General features: G+C 37.3%; 1 protein-coding gene across 5 annotated transcripts in view; it reads right to left on the bottom strand.

The window, feature by feature from the left end:
• Positions 1-20,935, bottom strand: part of cntn4 (contactin 4) — a 205,124-nt gene that overhangs the window by 123,252 nt on the left and 60,937 nt on the right. For all 5 annotated transcript variants that reach the window (XM_044348917.1, XM_044348922.1, XM_044348920.1 and 2 more), the window contains one exon: positions 16,071-16,207. In XM_044348917.1, the coding sequence (XP_044204852.1) occupies positions 16,071-16,125 (55 nt within the window). In that variant the 5' untranslated portion in view covers positions 16,126-16,207. The remainder of the gene's footprint in view (positions 1-16,070; positions 16,208-20,935) is intronic.

The raw sequence follows: 20,935 nt of genomic DNA, 5'->3' as shown, positions 1-20,935 counted from the left end.
GCAATGACCTCAGCAGTTTGTCCTATTTTCCTATTTGCAATGACAGTAGGCTCGCAGTGGTCAAGTGCATACTGTGTCCTGCTCAGGGCAGGCTGTGACTCACTCAGTGAATCTAGTCTTGGGGTGACACATGGCTAAATGGCTGCACAGTTCCCCCAGCTATGTGTCTGTCTCAGCATTAATGCTCTCCCAGCCAGTGACTCGAGCTGCTAAGCTGTTCACTGAGCATTTTAGATGAATACTTGCATTGGCTGAGCTTCTGACATGGTCTAACTAAATGTTGTGAAATACTGAAATATACAGTAGTTGAGGAGTTGTGGACATGCTCCTCATAAAAAATCGATAATTATTAAATTTAGCTAATTAAAACAACAAACTACTTATTTTACTTTGTAGTGCTGTGTAATGGAGTCATGGCTCGGCATGACTACTAGGGATGTGCAGAGGGCCCAGTATTTGTATTTGTATCTGTATTTGTTGAGGCAGCAAAATTATTTGTATTTGTATTCAAATAAAAGTGGAAAGAGGCTTAAAAATCCCGTTTTTGTTTTTATTATGCTTATAATTTTAGAAAATTAAATATGAAAATTAAAGTGATGTCCAAATTAAGAAATATGCATCATGTAGCAGGTGGATGTGACTCCCCTCATTGAGACCTGCTGATAGACGTAACAGCGGAGCAGAGGAGAGACACTGAGATAGCGACTATAACTGACCTGCTCGCTGGTTTTTGTTTTTTTCTTCCCAAAAACAAATAATTTTGAAAATATTTGTATGAAACAAATATTCGTAAAAAACCCACTATTTGTGCTTTGCCGAAAAACATATTTGTATTCAGACACACCCCTAATGACTACCCCAAAACAATGGTAAAATGCCATAATGTTAGTGGAGTGGAGCAGTGAAGTCACGAGCTATGCGTGGAGCAGATGGACATATAAAGTTATCTGTCACAAGCCAACGTGGGCTCAGGCTGAAAGTAGTAAAAACGTTGGAAACCGAGCCTTCAGTTTTTGCTCACAGGGATTACTTCTACATATGTTTACCTTATTATTTGACATGTTGGCCACTTTTAACATAAACATCTGACATTGTAACATTATATATATGACTATGAAAACAAGGAAAAGCATAATAGGTCCCCTTTAAAGGTTGGGGTTAGTTGATATAAGAATTGGATCTTGGTTAAACAAGTGACACTTTCAATGAAAACCATCTTTTAAATTAAATAAAGAGTACATGCCCATCTAACAATTCATCATACTCAACATTTTATGAATCCAGGCAAGTTGTTTGGTACTATGACAACTCTTACTTAGCCTTAATCATGTTTGTGATGATGGTGGAAGATAACTGTGTTTGAAAATGGTGACTGATGCTGAGAACAGTGATAAGAACATTGATCTTGATGATAATGATGATAACAGTAATACTGATTATATTGTATTTTCTTTGTGGCAGATTTGCAGTCAGTGTTTGTGTTGGTGATTCATAGAGAGATTTAATGACAACAGATTTGAAGCCATGATTGCCACGGTGCCATTTAGTTATTGGGATCTCAGATGTTTTGAGACTCTCGACTCAATCAGACACATAATAGCTATGCCCTCCATTGATTAGATTTCTCTGAAAATAAGACTTTTGGTTTTAAAGCGCTGAACTTTGTATATGGAAAGATAACAATGTTTTAAAAATAAAACTAACGTCAGTCTTAAACACAAAAAATCCAAAACCTGACTGATTTCTGATGAATTGAATAACAGAAACCTGTCGTTATTTTGCTTGGAACCCCCTGGAATACTGTCTAAGGGACTCCAAGCTTGCTCCACTTTGAGGGTCTAGTGTAGACCCTCCACCGTGGCATCTGGTCATTTCTATTAGCCTACTGTTACCCCCACTCCCATCCCCCCATGTGCAATGTTAAATCAGGTCAATCAGTGTATGTGGATGTACTACGGTGATCCATTTTACTCTGTGGTTCTTGTCAGATAATCATCTAAAAATAAACGTATGCAGTAATCCAAAATGTGCCTAAACTGACAGGTAAGGGTTATAAATGAGAGGATGTAAGCTTCCTATTCATCTCCGTGCTCCCACTCTCCACCTAGTATTCACAGTAGAGCTGCTTTGGTCTGTCAAAGAGCAGTTTCAGTGCTGACAAGTGACAGTTTAAAGACGAAAACAAAAAAAACAAAAAAAAAAATCTCTAGTCCAATTGCAGGTGACAGTATATGAATTTATCGTGCATGGATCAGAATGAATAAAAAAACTGGGTTGAGCAGCACCTAAGTAAGTCCATATAGTGAAGTAAGGTTTTCATCAACTCTTACATACTCTAACTCTCATATAACAACCTGCTTTCAAAAGCAAAGATAGCACATCTCCTGAGGAGGCGGATCAAACATGTTGCGCAGATGTTTTTTTCCGAGCCTCTACGTGGAGTTCATTAGAGCTACTGTCCTTTGTGATTGTTCAAGATAATACACAAGGCTCTGCACGTGGAATAGATACAGTGGTGACACATGAACCTTGAAGAAAATGTATTTTCTCCATGATGCTGAGGGCCTGCTGAACATCTGGCCAAGCCTGTGAGGATAAAAGACTTCATAAGTGGTATCAAGGTGATGAGGATGAAGAATATTTGCACGCATCTTTCATGCTTCCTTGTAACTATTAGGATAGATAGTTCTGTCACAGCACATAAATAGTTCACTGGGCTGGGAATATTCATTTTCTTTAGTCAGGACACTGATATATATATATATATATATGATATGTTTTAACAGTGAGCATCCATTTCACACTCACTGATCTAGTAAAAGCACAGGGAGTAAACCAAATTTGACAGAATGATGATGCAATTTGAAACAAATTAATAATAAATTATGATAAAATTTTTTAAAATAGTTAAACGTCCTCCTCCGCTCAAAAAATGTGTTCCTTCTTGTTCCATCAGGTGATTATTTGAGCTTTACTGTACAGAATAATGTACGCGTATAGTTTAATACTAGAAAGCCATTTGAAAAATCATCTGTTGAATGTGGAGAGTTCAAGGCCAGTACCTACAAGCAGGATCTGTGACATCGCAAGTAGTTTAGATTGGAGACAATCCTGGTCCAGTAGGCAATTTATACAAGTGTGATGTGGACTCTTGAAGCCTCCAGTACACATACACTGAGAATGGACTTTTTAGTGAACTAGGAGACATCTTGTATCCAGTAGTTCAACTCTTGAAATGAAAAATATTTGCACATTCATAGATTCTGTATTTTTCAATCAGGGAAAAGGAGTAGATGTCATTTTAAGGATTGTAACATGCTAAACACGGTTATTGAAATTTTTGTTGGGGCCAGGGGCATATGCCAGACAAAAATTATTTTTGTGTATTTTCTTTTTAAGTATTTTTATGTACCGTAAAACATGTCTAGTCAGGATCTTTAAAACTCACATTTGCTCTGTGATTTTTGGACCTGATCATTTAAAAACACCACCAACTCTAGTTCCATGTGTCACACACTAAATGGACATAGAGTCTCCTCACATTTTAAGCCTGAACAGTTGACACAGACAACGAACCTCAATTTGAGCCTTTGCTTTAAAATACATGAAATATTTGTATTCTTGTGTAAAAAGCTGATTCCATTATTAGTTGTACTTACTTTGTATTCTGACACTACTCTTAAGCTTTCTCTTCGGATTAGAATCATGCATTTACAAAAATTTCATCCACAATAAAATTCAGGACCATTTTTATTTATAAATGTATTTTACAGAAATATTTTTCAGCTACAGCTTCACCTGTAAGCCGTTGTGTGTTTTTCTGCATAATGTAAAGCCAGCCTGTGGCATAAATATTGCATGTCGCCAACAAGGACATATATAACAAAGTTGTTATCATTCCTAATGGTTGGTGTCATTTGGTGTTTACAGTTATCTTGTTCAGGGAGTGTGGCAGGCTCACTCAGGGTGCTTGCGGGATCAAACATTCTTAGCTGTGAGGGCCTCCGTCTAACTGCAAGGACACTGCTTATATGGCTGAGCAATATAATGAGTGCAGTCATTTGTTGGTTTTCTGAAGGTCTTGGTAGAAAATATCAAATCAAATCAGACATCAGTCATAAAGATGCGTGACTTGTAACCTATTTTTTTTAACCACATATCCACAAGAACTGATAAAATACTTCATGCAGCATCCTGTCTTTTTACAGACTGCCAAGGTTTTGAATAATCCATCTCTGAGATTTCTGCCTCTACTCCAGTACAAAAGATGTGAATGGAATTTCATTTCTGCTGCTCAAACCATTTAAAAATGACATCTGAAAAACACAACAGCGACTTGTCTTTCCAGAAACAATGTCCTGGTTACTCTGACTAATCAGAGACAGAACAAATGAAAAGTGTTAACTGTGAGGTCTGAATTAACCTCAGAAACCCGGGACACAGTTTCTGCAGAAGACACATTGCTGTTGAATTTTTCAAATGTAATTTTGCAATGTTTTGAGCGGCACAAATGTAACAGCATTTACCACCATTGTGTTGGAGTGGCAGCAGAAATCTCAGAGGCGGATATCTCAAAACCTCAGCACATAAAAACAAAACTATCTGCATAGCTAGATTCCACTTGGTGCAATAGAACATAATTTTTTGTGGGAGATTTGTGTGAACAAATCCTTTAAAAAGACAATTTGTGAGCACTTTTCCATTGATTTGTTGAATATTTTTGTCTGATATGTTTCTTATTTTTGTTCATTCAGATCTCAATTTGTTGTTACCTCAGCAGCTCAGCGCTCTTCTTGGGCTCCATAGAACAGCCTGTGATGCACTGAATATCACAGATGGCCGATGTAGCAGACACTAAGATGTATCCGCTGATATGCTAAATAATGATATACTGATGTATATATACTAAGATGCTTCTAAACAGATTCAATCTGCACGCACACACACACACACACACACACACACACACACACACACACACACACACACACAGATACACACCTCCGTCAGCAACTACTCTTGAGCGAAGTAGTAGAGCAGCTCTGTGACTAACAGCATGCACAGATTTGATCATACTGGGCAGTTCCCAGGTGAGGTTTTGAGTATGAGTATAAATCATGTAGCGTTGAAAAGGAAAAAGCAAGTGTGCTCAGCAAACAATCCTCAGGTGAATAAAGCTCATAGAGACAAGATATATGATCTCCCTATGATCTCTATATGATCCCCCTTTATGAATATTCAAATAAATTAAAATATTTAATAATGCATGACCATAGCACAGAGGAAACTTTGTTATATTAGCATACTTATTCACATCAGCAGTAAGCTGGAGGCAGTTACCTTTACATATAAAATATTCAAGAGGCTGGCACGTTGAATCATTTATTATGACTAATGTAGATATGATCTGCTTAATTGCTCTATTTGTTAGTCACTTGTTAGGTAACACCCACGTTGAGTAAATTGTCAGGTATATATATATGTATATATATATATATATATATATATATATATATATATATACACACACACACACACACACACACACACACACACACACACACACATATATATATATATATATATATATATATATATATATATATATATATATTCTATAAATTTAGGAGCAATCACATTGACCAAGAGTACTATTTCCTCTGGATGGACTTTAATTCCCCCATAGTAATCAGCTCTGACAATTTTGGGTCCCTCTGTACATTAATCCAGCAAGAAGGGATAGCATATTTAAAAGCCTTTTGCCTAAATATCTGTAGAATATCGTTAGAGCACAGGCCATATTGATTATGAGTTTTACACATGTATGTACACAGACAAGGAGGACCAACCCAAGGAGAGATTTATATATAAAAGCCAACCAATGTGAAAGTTTGCACACATACAGATACATACATCCATGATGTCCACCAGACTAAAATAAACAAGTGATGTAAAATGGGCATAGGTTTGGTTTCAAAGTTGATGGAGATACAAAGGTGGGTTGGATATGAGAAGAAGACAGATAAATCAGAGCTTATGATGTGATGAATTTTTGGGTAAGTACCACACATGGTGTTTATTGAATATTTGTATAAAAATATATCAAGATAAAATGTATAATTTGAAAATAAAGAAATACAGAGCATAATATCAGAAGAGAGGGTCTTGTGGACTGCTATGATTGCAAGGGTCATGTGACCCACAGAAATTGCCATGTTAGCGCGAGTACTAGTGAGCTAGGATACACTGTGCATACGATTACACTGTTATCTTGTGGATTACCTGTGGCTGTGGATTAGACTTTTGTATGCGTAACTTTGCATGAATAAAATGTTTTCTTTTTGGCATGACATTTTTTTTCTTCCTTTTACTTCATTGTGTTTAAGATGGTGGAAGGTCTACTGGGCCAGCTGCAAAAGAAAATCTAAAAAATTCAGTGACATGGAACTGTACTATAAAAATGAAAACCCTGTGTGCTGATGGGATTATTATAGGTGGCATTCAAAATGTGAAATAACCAACCCCTTTGCCAGACAAAACTCTGGATTACATTCAATGTCCAATGCCAACATTTTTTTAAATTCTCACTTTCTACAATATCTGCACAACTATGGTTGACATTAGGGAAGGATTACTGCTACGACAAAAAAACTAAATTTAAAGTATGGTTAGGGTTATGCAATAAAAACTTTTAATTAAGGGAAGACTGCACATTGTAGTGGTGCCTCAACAGTCTGCGATTTTCTCTGAGCTTGTCCACAGAACACACTGGAATCGAACCATAATGGAAATCTATTTCAGCCTTGTGATTACAAGTCAAAATGTTGTGGGAATATTTCACCTGTAAATCATTTGTATCATAACCATGTAAATCTACATCCATACTGTAGTTTGTAATGCTGTCTCATGCCCTGGACAGGCAGGCTTTTTATATACTCTGCTGCACAGTTTGGACACACACACACACACACACAACATCCCATTCATTACAAGATGTAATAATGACATTGCTTTAAAGTACTACTGAAACACTGTCCCTTATGAGATCACTTAAGAAAATATTCTTACAAATATAATTATTAATTATCCAGAACAAAAACAGAAGGATACAATATCAATTTCAAGTTATAATAGAAGAGCAAAGCAGGAAACAAACAGTACCAAGAAAAAAAAAAGTCAACGACAATAAACAAAGCATATTACACAAAGGCAGTCTATAAAAGTGAGTTTTAAAGCTTGATTAAAAGATGATACTGCATCATCCACTTTAATCTCCTCAGGCGGCTTTCTTCAAAGTCTGGAGGCTCTGATGGCAAAAGTTAAAAATTGGGGTGATGCCATCTTGTCTTTCAAGCTGCTGCATTTTGTACAAACTGCAGACGTGAGAGGGACTTTTGACAGAGCCATAAAAAAACAGAATGTTGCTGTACTCTTAATGATAAGACCATGGGTGACTGTTTTTTTTTTCTTTTTAGATCACAGAAGAATAAAAATAGCTCAATTGTTTCATCAATCTGTTTTGTTTTTCAGAGGAACAGGTCATGGAAAGTTGAACATCTTCACTATGCATTAATGCACACAGTATGGTGGTGAATAATAAATGAAAAACAATGCATACAAATGTAATTTGAAAGTTTTACAGGGTTGTTTTATCCATTTTTTGGGCATATACCTTATTGAAAACTGAAAAGCAGACAGAACATCAGAGTTACTGCTTGTGGTCTTGGGTCTCTATTAAGCTGTAGAAAATGCAGTTTATGCGCTGACTTTTATTTCAAGTAGAAGAAAACCTCCTGCAGTTGCTAAAAAGGGTAAATTACAGTAAAGTGCAAATGTACACAGGAGAGCTGTGTCAAGGCCAACAACAAGTCCTGTATTTCTGATTAGAGATGTCATGCATGCTTTTAGCTGAAAAGAAAGCATTAGAGCCCCAACTATCCAAAACAAGTCACAACAGGTTGTCCTCTACACGTTCCTCAGAAATGTTGTAAAAAGCTGTGAACAGCTCCAGTAATGTCTCATTAGCTGCTGAGGTCACCTCAGTCAGAACAAAAACATTTTCAAAACCAAAACATTTTCTTTTTACTACTGTTTTTTCCACCTGTTTGTCATGCAAAAAGGTTGGAAAGGAAAACAGCTTTGGTTAAAGTTAATGGAATATTTTTACATTTTGGGATATATAGTGTACGCCTATGAGGGTCTTGCTGAGAGTTAAAGGTGTGTTTGTACACAAAGCATTTGTGTAAGTATTTGTAAACTGTATTTGTAGTATTTGTATTTGTAAACGGTCCTTCCAAGAAAAATAGAAGCATACATCATTTCAGCAGATACCCCAAAATGATGTATGTTTATGCTCAAGTGTTTAAGTCCTCTTGAGGCCGTAGGAATTATAACTCTAGTCTGTCCGGAACAAAGATCAATAAAATGTTGGACTTTGACATGGGAATCAACTGTTTGCTTCCTGTTTCCTTCCAACAGTCAACGTAGGTTTCATGTAACCATGACCACAATTTTTCTGACCTTAACCATGTCTTATAGGGTTAGGGTTATTGTTGTTAATTTTATCATTGTAACCATCATGACAAAGGTTCTCCAACCTTAACCAGGTAGTTATTTAACCCAAACAATGATTTTTTTCACCTCTATCCTAACCAAGTTGTTGTCGTGCCTAGAATCCTGCTGATTAGGATGTCAGATCAGAAAATGCTTCTATATGCAGTTCTGAAGGGCAGTTACAAAGCAGTTTGTTGTTTGATATACGAAGATTGTGTGTTTGGTAGGGTGTGTATGCTTGTGTGACAGCTCAACTTCCGACTGATCTCAAAACTGACCAGCAACACCGCTTCCTTCTCTTATATTCATCCAGTATGTCCTTTTTCCTCTCCTCTCTGTAAATTTAGAAGGTCCGCTTGAAATATTTTCAGCTTTCACAGATTGATCCATTAACTTTACCTGCAAATGTGTCGCCTCTGAAATTCTCTCTCATATCTGTATGCTAAGTATGGCGCTAGAACCCAGAGACAATTAGCGTAGCTTAGCAGGGGGAAACAGCTAACCTGGCTTTATCTAAAGTTAAAAAATCTGCCCAAACTTAACCGATTTACACATTATATCTTGTTTGTTTGATTTGTACACAAATAGAATGTGTACTGATGTAAAAATGTCAAGTTGTATTTATATGGGGAGTTCCATGCTGGTCAGGCATTTATTGAGCAGGCACATGCCATGTCCATGTCACATCCTTTAGTAATTAAGCAACTGAGTCATAAAAATTGTGCACTGACACTAATAAAATCCATTCAGTTACTTTAAAATGAAGCTTATTTGTTTCTGGTTTTCTATTGTTAAAAAAAAGCTTCAAAGGAAACTTTTCAGCAATTTAAATGATGTGTCTAAAGGGTTAGCAGTTGAGAAAACCATGCATGAACACCACCAAACCGGAATAATGGGAGGTTCCCCTTTTCTTCCTATTTTGCCCACATTTTGTAAATGCAGCAACCGTGACTTCTTCGAATCTCATGGTAATGACAAGGATCAGGAGAGAAATAGTTCCAGCACATAACTCCCTCTAAAACCACAACTTGTTTTGGCTTAAACATTGGCTTGTAAGTGTTGAGAGATTTTTTTTTTTAAAACTTTGGGCTGAGCCAGGCTAGCTGTTCCCCCCTGCTTCCAATCTTTATGTTAAGCTAAGCTAATAGCCTGCTGGATCTAGCTTCATACTTATCCAACAAATATGAGAGTGGTATCAATCCACTCATCTAACTCTTGGCAAGAAAGCGAATAAGTGTATTTCTAAAAAAAAAAATGCAGAAATATTCCTTCAAGGCAAGATTTTGGTAGTGTTTACCAATGAAGAAAAAAAGAAAAAAAAAATGCAATTTTCACTAAAAGGAGAAAACGTCCTTGTATGTCTTACAATATGAAGCCATAGCATCCACCCTGAACACAAGGCTTACTTTCCATTGCTATTTCTCTGTCTAATTACTTCCTGTTTCCTGTTCGGTTACTTTCTCAGAATCCTTTTGTTGCGAGGAAAACATATTTCTCTCACTTTTCATGCACCGGAAACATGTTTGCATTTTAAGATGTTGTGCCCATTATTTTTTAAAAAAGGCTTCTTTCACTCACAAAGCACCAATATGCTCATGTCCAATGTGTGTGTGTTGGTGCCCCTGTATAAAATACTGAGCCTGTCTGGAAATACAGCCACTTTAATCTGCTCCACAGCAACTCTTACAATAAAGAAATCAACCAGTTTTGAAACAGGACCCAAAAATCACACACAAAAAAAGTCACTTGGTGAAAAATGTGCAAGAAAGCATGAACAGAAGTAAAGGGCGCTTGCTGCTATCATCATGGTAGAATAAGCTGGGGCAACGAGCAGGGAATTAAGATTCTGGATGCATGGGAACCAGGAGAGCGGGAGGGAGAGTGGTGCTACAGCAATCAACCACTAACAGGGAGGAGTGATTCACCAAGCACACAGGAAAACAAAGTAAGCAAAATAACCTACAACATGTACACATACTATATCACCACCCTATCAGCACAACCCTCCACCCATCCAATTTGCTCCTCTGGAGCCTTTTGGCAAACTACACATCAGCGTCCCGGCTTAATGCATAATGGTTGGGTAACAAAAGAAAAGCCAAGTTGCAGTCAGTTGATGGGTGCTTTGATTTCTAAGATCAAATATTTCAGGTTCCAAAATATCCAGTTCATTTCCTACAACCACTACCACATACTACAGAACAATGAAGGTGTCGCAGCTGCATTTGAAACCTAAAAGTGAACCCCACAATTTCCCTGCTCTAGTCGTGTTAAAAACAAAGGCGGCCAACCCCTTAACGATCAAATGGCCCACCTGTGGACTGTCAGACTGTTAAGTACAAAAAAATGCCAACTCCTATGTTTAAGTGGGTACTCATGCGACACATTACAAAATTCATGCTACTCACCTATGAAGCCTTATATTACTCCACTGACTGATACAACTCCGACAAAAAACGGTCTTGTTACATTGGCAAAGGTCTGGTTGATCCAATCCAGTAAAATTTTTAGTCCAAAACACATTATTACATATATATATACTAACGGCTGTTGCATCATTTCAAATTAGCCGGCAGATGTCCTAATATTCCACATATTTTCCATCATAATTCGCATTAGCATGTCAACCCAATAGGAGCTTCCATGTGTTGTCCACAGCCTACAATAGCCAATGAAAGTCCGCGTAGAAAGGAAGTGCCTGTTCCTCTTCTTTCATGTAAAGACTGAGCCAATCGGAACAGATTCTGCTGATGACTGGCACTTTGAATAGTCAATGAAATTCCAAAAATGACCATATGCAGCTTTATTGGTTCCTATAAAGCCACGACATGGAAATTATGTAAATTTAAACAGTCTGCTGTGTGTTACTTTTTATATGAACTGCTTTTTCACCATAGAATTTGTTTTGACTCTTTTATATGCACAAAGTTTACTTTCAAGAAGGGAACAAAGAACTATAATGTGTTTATGCTTCAGTTACCCTGAAGCAGGGGTCATTTGGTGTCTTTAAATGGCCTTTTTTGGAAGACGCCTAGAAATACCCTTAGAAAAACATGTAAAACATTCATTTTCTGTGGTATTGTTATTAAATTTGAACTTGAACTAGCTAAGGCTCCATGCTGTGGTCCCAGTGTATTTTCCAGCTAATCAGTCCCAGCTGTAGGTCATCTGCTGGCATCTGTTTGCAGAGTCCAAGTGACGAAAGGTGAAGTCAGAGACACTTCCGTCAAGAAATTGACCATTTAGAGCAAATGGTTATACAGTTAGACTTGATGGAAAAGGCTCTGGAGAACCAACATACAGTATATGAACATTAAATTTTAGTTAAATCACAATGTTAGCATAAGCTTAACAAAAGTGATTAAGTGACAGGTGACAATGTCCGTGCGGTACACCTGCATGAAACTGATTGGATGTGATTAGCCACATGGCTGTGACTAAGCCAATGATTGAGAATAGGTAGCCATCCCTTGCAAAGTGATCCCTACACACACAGACACACAGTAGTCAGGTGGAGCTCAACAGCATTTTCTCATGTTTGCTACTTTTCTAGGATGCACACAAGCTAAATCATAAGTGAGCCTCAGCCTCACACTAACCGATAAGTCCCTCAGCAAGTGGAACTGTGTGTACTTTCTGTATTAACTTGTAGTTTGAGTCAAAGATGAGTGTTTGAAACGATTTCTCAGCTCTCCAAAAAACTGAAGTTGTAAGGCATTTGGGCTTCTTTCCGGATTTGCATCTTTCTAGCCGGAGACTGCATTTCCCAAATCTCTACAATGAAGGAGGTAAGTTACTATGACCAACAGTTATGTAAAAATGTAAAAATTCCATATACTGGAATTTCTTAAAGCATTGGAAATGACATTGTTTCAGTTGCTGTGCCATGCTATCTGAAATGAAACAACACCCCCCCTTCACTTTGTTACCCATTATTGCAGACCAGCAGTCTAGTCAGCTAGTGAGCAAACAGGTGACTAATTTCAAAATGTAATTGGATTTTTGGTTTCCACTGACACGTGATATTATCAAGCATTTTTATTCATTTGTGCATTAAAAAAAAACAAAAACAAATCAACTTATAACTCCCCAGGCTGAGGAATGTAACTAAAGCTGCAATAAACATCTGTACAATTCCTTTCCCCAAGCCAACATGAGGTGTACTCTACTTGCAAATCCATTCTGGCACTCTGCATCATATGAGAGCCGAGCTTTTTAGGTCTGCATATTGTGCATCATTCCTGTTCCCAGTAGTCGATTTTCAGCCACCTCTCTAATCCATATCAAGGCCATATCATTGATTGTAAAGTGAGTTTTATTCCAAACTGATAAGTGAGAGGGTTAGTGCAATAATCCTGCACTCAAGTTTAAAGATCTAAAAAAAAAGGAAAGAAAGAAAAAGGTTTCAAGATTTTAATTTCCAGCTCAGCTGAAAACACATTAAGGGTATGGAGGTCTAAGAATATACCCTGTTGTATGTTCATTTCTCGTGAATTTTGCAAGGAGGACAAACCAATTTCAGTCTAAGGGCGACCCTTTCATGGCTGTGGCTGATTGGACGTTCTCAGCGGGCTTGTCTGCTCTCACTCTGTAGTTTAAAAATGTAGTAGCTGTGTCCTCATTAACCCTGCTTTTCCCACGATGTAAATCTGCATATGCTGCTCTTGCTCTTACATCAAAGCTGTCTGAATGTAAGAGAAGACAAATATTCATATTAAGACAGTGTGGAGATCTGGATATATGTACAGTCCATATGTAACCTGATATAACCTTCAGAATATGTTCTGAGAGGCTCTAAATGGGTTTTGATTCTCGCTGACAATTGAGTTGTTGGAAATCACTATATTTCAGCTGAATCTGTGATACCAGCCAAGTATCCCTTGGAATTATGTTCATTTTGGATGAAGTACAAGTGCCAGTGTTCAGTGTCAGTGCAGGAACCACACACTGGATGCAGCATACAGATAGAAGGAGTGGTCAAGGTACAGTAGCTGGGATTTACTAGGAAATAGGACAGTGGAGTATCCTGACAAATTAATTCTTATTACTTTAGGACACTATCTGTGTGCAGACTTACTTAACAGTGTCTGTGGGTATTTCGATGTGCTATACCTTAAATGTAGTTCATTTGCCATAACCACAATCTTTCCCTTACTTTAGCCATACCATAATTGCCATAACTGAATATTGTATAAGAAATAATTCACCAACATTGTTACTGGACATGAAAAAACACTGCCACTGAATGTAATCAAGAGTTTTTTCTGGTGATAAGGCTGGTGATAAACTAAAGCTAAGATTAGCAGCAGAACATCATATTATTGGACATAATAACCTGCTGATACAATTTGGGTTAGACACAAAGCTCGGTGACAATCTTTTGATCCTTAACCAGATAATATTGAATGGCCTGTGTTCTCATATTGCGAGATGCTAGTAGATATCATCCATTCAGAGGAAATGTACAACCTGTTTGTTCAAACAGAGAACAGAGATTCAGCCAGCTAGGTCCAACAGTAGACCTCATAAAGAACTTATTTGAACAGTGCTTGTTTGATGTTTCTGTTCTTCACTCTAATTGCTTCAGGTATATGAAATGAAAGCATTATGATGAAACGGAGCAGTGATTGGAAATTGTTGAACGCCAATGGTTCTTTAGGGGACAAAAATTAGATTCTCAGAAAGGTCAGTAATCTATAAGCATCACAAGGCTGGTGATTTGTGTCAGGTTATGTTTGCACCCTTGATGCATTTCTCTATAACACAAATGACTTCAATGAGGTATCAACACTAGAGGATTTAGCTACACCCAAAGCATGCTGGTCAACCAGCTGTCCACTGTGTGATCATGTCGGATTCTTGGGTCAACCATAAGATGAAAAGGAACATGTGTAATTGAGAACAGTGAGGCCAGTGCAATATAGCTCAAGGTTTCCTTAAAGAAATCTGATAATCTAATGTGCAGAAGAGGGCAAGGGGTTCACTACAGGCCTAATGCATGTTGAGTAATGAGAAGGAGGGTTTCACCAGAACACAGACCTCATCAATAGAGCCTTTTTCCTCATCTTGATTAGTATAATACCTGTTGATTAAACACTCTGAGTGATTCAACTGATGCTTTCTGGTGACCCCTCCTATTTGTATAGGAGACAAATTAAAGTCCTCCATCAAAATGTGATCAATGCCAGAGAGCCTCTGGCTGAAATGGGCACCACTGTATAATGAAGCTATAATTCAACTTTACTGCATGATAAATGAATGATGGACATTTGAAAACCCCAGGAAGGGATTCCTATTGAATTATGGCCTTCATATATTAATTTGAGAACTTAACCTAAATTTAACCTTATTTGCAGCATTTTTTTCACAAAATAACTGCTGCTACAGTGTTAAAACATGTCATTACATATTATTTGATTTTCATTTACTGGATCACTGTTTGATTGGTGATTTGCTAACTAAAATGCTGGACCAATATTCACAGACATCATTAGGGTCAGTCATGCAATAAAATTAATCCAGATAACTCTGTCACACTTGGTGCAACATGAATTTAAATCAGCCCATGAGGAACTTTCTGAAACACATCTGACATTTTTTCTTTTGTTACTTATGAACTGTGAACTATGGAGTCTATGGCTTCAGAAAGTGTTCAAGTTTTGAAGAACCTTTTTATAGTTAAGTTTAAAAAGAAATAACAAACAAAAAACATAGAAATATGTTAGCTGTTAGAATAATTTCCCGTGAAGTATTTTTGTACACAAAAAAAAAAAAATGTTTACATTGGGATGACCCATTAATAAAAACATTGCTCCACAGCACTAGTAGTGGTCAAAAACTCCACAGGGTACCTTTAATTTGTGTGTGTCAGCCCTCATTATGAAGCCTTTAATATTTCTGTATTTATTTCAAATATTTAATATGTTTAGATGCCTATTCATTCATTATTTATTTTAAGATGTAATTACTTTAAGAGACTGTTAGCGGCTGCATGTTGAATATTTATAGAATTTCACAGATACAGTACATTTCACAGATACAAAATCTTTGTAAGATGATAAGTTTACCAAAGTATTAAGTTCATGCACTTTTCCACCCGTGATAAAATGTTGCACTTATTTGTGATCTGTGAAACTCAGTTAAACAGCATATTTTCATGCCTGCTTTGATGCGTTACACTCACCTCATTCACATTCAGGATGATATCGCTAACCTTTTCTGAGTGCCACATACAACACTAAGGCAAAGCCAAAAGGCAATATTGCCTGCGATTGGAAATCTTTAGCAGACAAAGGCTTACTTTAACAGTAACTTTCTTGTTGAATGGATTCAACATTCTTATTATTTTATATCAATAGGAAAAAAATATGTTTGCTTTCGGCTAATCTACTTGAGGTTGCTCCTTTCTAAACTACGGCTTTCATACTGTCACCTGCCCCAAATACATATGAATAAGGACTCAGACTTCACAAAAGCAGCTTTGGCATGCATCAAAAGTTCTTAATAAGATACTTTACCTGCAAGGCACCCCATAAGTGACTGCAGCACCAGCAGTTTCCATAGCAACATCATCTTCAATTTTGTAGGGTCAAAGTAGTCTCACATCCAATCACAAATGTATGGGATCCGATTTGCACCTTTCTGGGTTCTCAATCTGTAGGAAAAGAAACAGGTGACATGAGTATGGTGGTATGATTTTCATTAGTAGCACCTAAGATGTTGATGATCCTGATCCTGTTTGTCATCCTGATCAGCATGCTCATTTCACAAGGTGTGGAACATAAAAAGACAGCAGGAACATAGACAGTAAACAGTAAAGCACCATGATATTACTTTTGATTCATTTATAGATGGTGAACTAAAATTTAACCTGTGAATTTTTTTATATATTTTATCAACCAGTCGGCTCTCAAAAGTGTAAACAGACTCTTTCAATCTCCCTTTTAAATTTTCAAATCCACAGTGCAACTTACTCCAGTTTCCACTTTCCTAGAAGTTACACCAAAGAAAAAAAGGGTTTTGGGCACATGAACACAAAATACCTCATATACATTCATTTCCATATCTCCAGCAGCAACTCTAGGGACAACTTTTAAGTCAAAATGAAAGCAAAGCCACTCCTATAAGTTCTCATAGCATTGTTCTTGCTTGAAGCCACATAGCTTTTGTGCTCATAAAAGGGCAAAGCCAAAAGATGAAAAACTCTGAAACATCAAAGAATTTCACAACAGTTGGGTGCTTTTCTCCTCAACACAGACAATATCTCCCCGGAGTGAGAATTAAAACTCAAAAGTACGTCGAGCGTCAGGAAGGTAGCTCTCCTCAGCATCTCAAACCTCAGTGACAGGAAAGAAGCTGAAGGTATGAATGAGGATGAGGTGAAGAAAAAAACATGTTAAAAGTCAGTATTCATGAAAATGCTTTATTTTATTTTATTTTTTTGTCAAAAAGGAAACCCAAACATTATGAAACTTTTTGTTGGGGACTAACTCAGTGATAAACAATTAATTTGGCATGTTCTAGGACACATTTTTTTTTACAAAAGTTTTTATTCAAATTGAAATTGGTTGGGGATGTTGCCTGTATGTCAGAGGTTTTTCAACACACAGCAAATATATGTACATGAATGGATAGATGAGAATGTTAGCAATGATGACAGACAATACTGTGTCCTGCAAATTATGGTTATATACAAATATGTTGTGCTAAATATATCCTGAGGGACACATAATGCCTGTCTGGTTGTTCTGTTCTGTTCAACATTTTTTGACAGAAGGAAGTGCAACATTTATGTACCACACACAAGTCATAGCAAGGAGGTTGGGGAAGATGGTGGGTGTACAATGCGCAGATGTGTTAACAGCCATTGAGGAAAAAGGAAAACAAAGACAGAATGGCCTTCTGTTGAAACACTTCTGGTACTTTGGCAGAATTTGTGAGAGACTAGAGTTTGCATACTGAGTCCTGCATGTGGTGAAGTTTAGACTATAAAAGCGCTTTGGTCATGGTTAGGGAAAGATTAGGGCTTCGATTAAATGTTAATAGAGTAAACACGTCTGCTGTTTCTTGGATGGAAACTCATGCTACATTTAGCTAGTAGCAGTACTACTTCTTGTTCCTGTTTTCTCTGCAACTATATAGTCAAGTGGATTCCCCTTGATACTGAATTTGATCAGATTTTGAGGGAAGATCAAAGGTTGTAAAGAGCATATTTTTATATTATTTATTTCTATATTATTTCAACATGTAAGTTCAGTTATTGTTAATTGATTTAATCTTTAGTTTTTTGAGATAAATGTTAGGTTTCTATGTTCTGACTCACCATAGAAAAAAAATTGTAACTTAAAACGAATTAAAACAAAAAATCCTACATTTTTACACCGCCTAACTTCTCAGATTAAGTTAGGAAACAGCCACCTGCACAAATCTAGATTAGTTAGATTGAGGGTGCTATGAAAACCAAGAATGCTTTAAGAACAGCATCTCAAGTTATGAACTTGTTTTTCACTGCATGAGAAAATGGATGTGTGGCGTGACAGCATGTGTTTCTCATGGTGATGCGTGAGAGTTGGCAGCCCTGTTAATAGCCATGTTACACTTAAAAGAGCCGACTGATTTGCCTCATTTGTGAACGTCTCATCTCCACAGCCAAATCCCATCCGATCAGCGAGCTAACGATAGGTGAGAAAGCTGGCGAAGTTAGCTAACATTGACTCATAAATTGGCTCATCATTTCAGCTTCAGTATAATCCTACTTTTAGCTAATTTAAAGTTTGGCTGGAGTCAGTGAGCAAAGCAGATTCATTCAACATATGCTAGCCTGTCTTTTCCTATGTTCTATTTTTAATGATTGCAGCTGAGATAAATGGCATATTTCTCACCTTAGTAAACAGTCAGACTCCTGTTTGGATTGACAGACTGTGATTGACAGCCAAAGCATGCTGTGACAAACGGCCAGCGACAGGTCTGACTCAACCAACTCAAAGGGTGGTCCAAAAATGTGTGATTTTTTTTTATGACTTGTTTTTGTCAGTTGCTGAAAATAGTAAAATGATCATTGATATAGGCTGCTTAAATATAATCTCCTGATTGTGTGGACTGTATGATGATAGGTTTATTTTTAAAAAGATAAAAAAGTGGGGTATCAAAACCATAACTATGCTCCCACTAATTGAATAATGCAGATGCATTTGCTCCATTTGCTCCACTTGATCCATTGCTCAGGTGCCTATGTGTGTACATCATCCTTACGTTCTGATTTGACTGAAGAAGGGGAGTGATTGCTGCTTCTTCTTTTACTGTATTGCTATTTTTTATGGTTCATTACTGTTATGAGTTGCAAATATGCATTACTGCCAAGCATGCACATACATCTTCATGAAAATGTACTGGTGAAACATGACATACAAACAATATTCAACCTTCAGAACATTGCTCTACAACGCCACTGATTGTCAAACACAAGGTACATTTACTTCTGCATTCCCAGACTAAACATTAAAATGCTTTCTAACTTTGTAACCAATTTGATAGGTATTTGGTTTAAAGGGGCTGTTGAGTTAAGTAGGATGTAAATAGGGCACAGAGAAAAGAGGCAGATTTATCCAGTTTACCAGCAACTCTGAGGGAAGAATACAGAATGAGTTGGTGGAAATGTCAGAGGCTGCCTCTGGAAAAGCTGCACTGATGTAAGAATTTAAGCAATACACCCAGTTAAGGAGTGAAATCTACCTTCTGCAGAGCTCCTCTAGGAAACAAGCAGCATTAATCTAACGTCTCCTGGGTAAAAATATATTTAGAGATGAGGCATGTTCGACACAAGCCTCTCCAAAATTACAACTATTTGTGTAATTTTGCCATTACAGAGAAGCACAGATGAACTCTGTTATTCCACCCCTGCTGTGATTCAACAGAGACAGCACAAAGTTTTAAAACGCAGCAAGCAATAGTTAGACAGAACCACTGAAAAACACACACAAAAAGGCACCTGAAAGTGTTTGAGTAAGCCGCATTCTCATTAATCTCAGATTCTCTACCTTCCAGCTCTGTCTCCTGTCTCCACCTACAGAAAAGACACCTTTTATCTCCATACATCATATAGAGGGTTGTCAGAGTCTGTCTTGGGTACATCAATGGTGCAAGGCTGTGCTTTACTCCTAGAGAGCATTTTTATACACATTAAAGTGTGTCTTATGAAAGAATCAAGCTCTGTGCCTATTAGGATAATGCCTGTTTTGGTTTTGTAACGTTTTACACCAGTGTTAATTTGATAGATTATAATAGGAAAAGGGGGCACAGCTCTGTTTTGGTGACACCCCTTAACAAAATCCACCAGTATTTAAATAGTAATTTGAACACAACAGACAGGGAGGCCCTATGCTCATGTGTTAGCTTGCCATTTAAGTTATTTGAAAATCACTATCATGATGTCTCTTTTAAGAAAGTTCTGAATCTTGCTGCCAACCAAAAGCTATAATCCACACAATAATCTGCTAGAAAGAACAGTCCACAAGATCTCAAAATTTCATAATTGCACAGGTAAAAACACTGACATGATTATCTATACAAACGACAAAATGCAAGATGTGATTGTAGTATCACTTCAGTTCCAAGGAGAGTACATGCTTTTTAGTTTCCCAATGTATTAATGAAAAGTTGAAGCTGAAAAAATGACTATATGTAATGTGAGAGGTGTGGCTCATAGTGATAAACCCACAGAGATTTATCACCAGACTCTGCAGTCTCCCTCAACTCTACAGAGCATTTTAACAGTTTTCAGCTCATTGTTTTGGTTTTATAGCCTGGACCTTTAATGTTTTAATTTACTCTCACTGCTCTCATCAACCTCACTTCTAGCAGCAGCAGGCATCTCTTTACAGTGAAGAACTCTGAAAAAACGCACGGTAGGCTTCTGCACAGCAACAAATAGAAAATGACGGTTAATCAACGGTGAACACAGTAGAGCATTTAGTAGCGAAGTAGCAAGATATTTTTCTCAGGAGTTGGTGGAGACCAAAAACAGAGCTACCACAGTAGCCATATCAAATTTATGAGGTGATATGTCAGTGCTGCGTTTACATCTTGTTCCTGCTGTCCCTCATCCAGCAACCAAAGAGGCTTTGGTGATGGAGGACAGTTTGTGAACCAGTCTCAGTTAACCATGACCACGATCTCTCCCTTACTCTACCAAAGTCATTTTACTTGATTAAACTTAACCAAACCTTAATTGTAGAAGTGGCAGGTCAGAATATATGTACATATATTACACTATATTATATATATTTTTATAATGGCCATAATGGACTGTTCTTTAACTACTCATTTTGTTGTTAAGGTATGAGCACTTGTTAGATTATGGTGCCACCCCTGGACCCGCCCTTGC

The sequence above is a fragment of the Thunnus albacares genome, chromosome 4 (assembly GCF_914725855.1).
Source record: "Thunnus albacares chromosome 4, fThuAlb1.1, whole genome shotgun sequence".
Lineage (NCBI taxonomy): Eukaryota > Metazoa > Chordata > Actinopteri > Scombriformes > Scombridae > Thunnus > Thunnus albacares.
The sequence above is the reverse complement of the archived record's forward strand: the minus strand, read 5'-3'. Positions and strand labels throughout refer to the sequence as shown.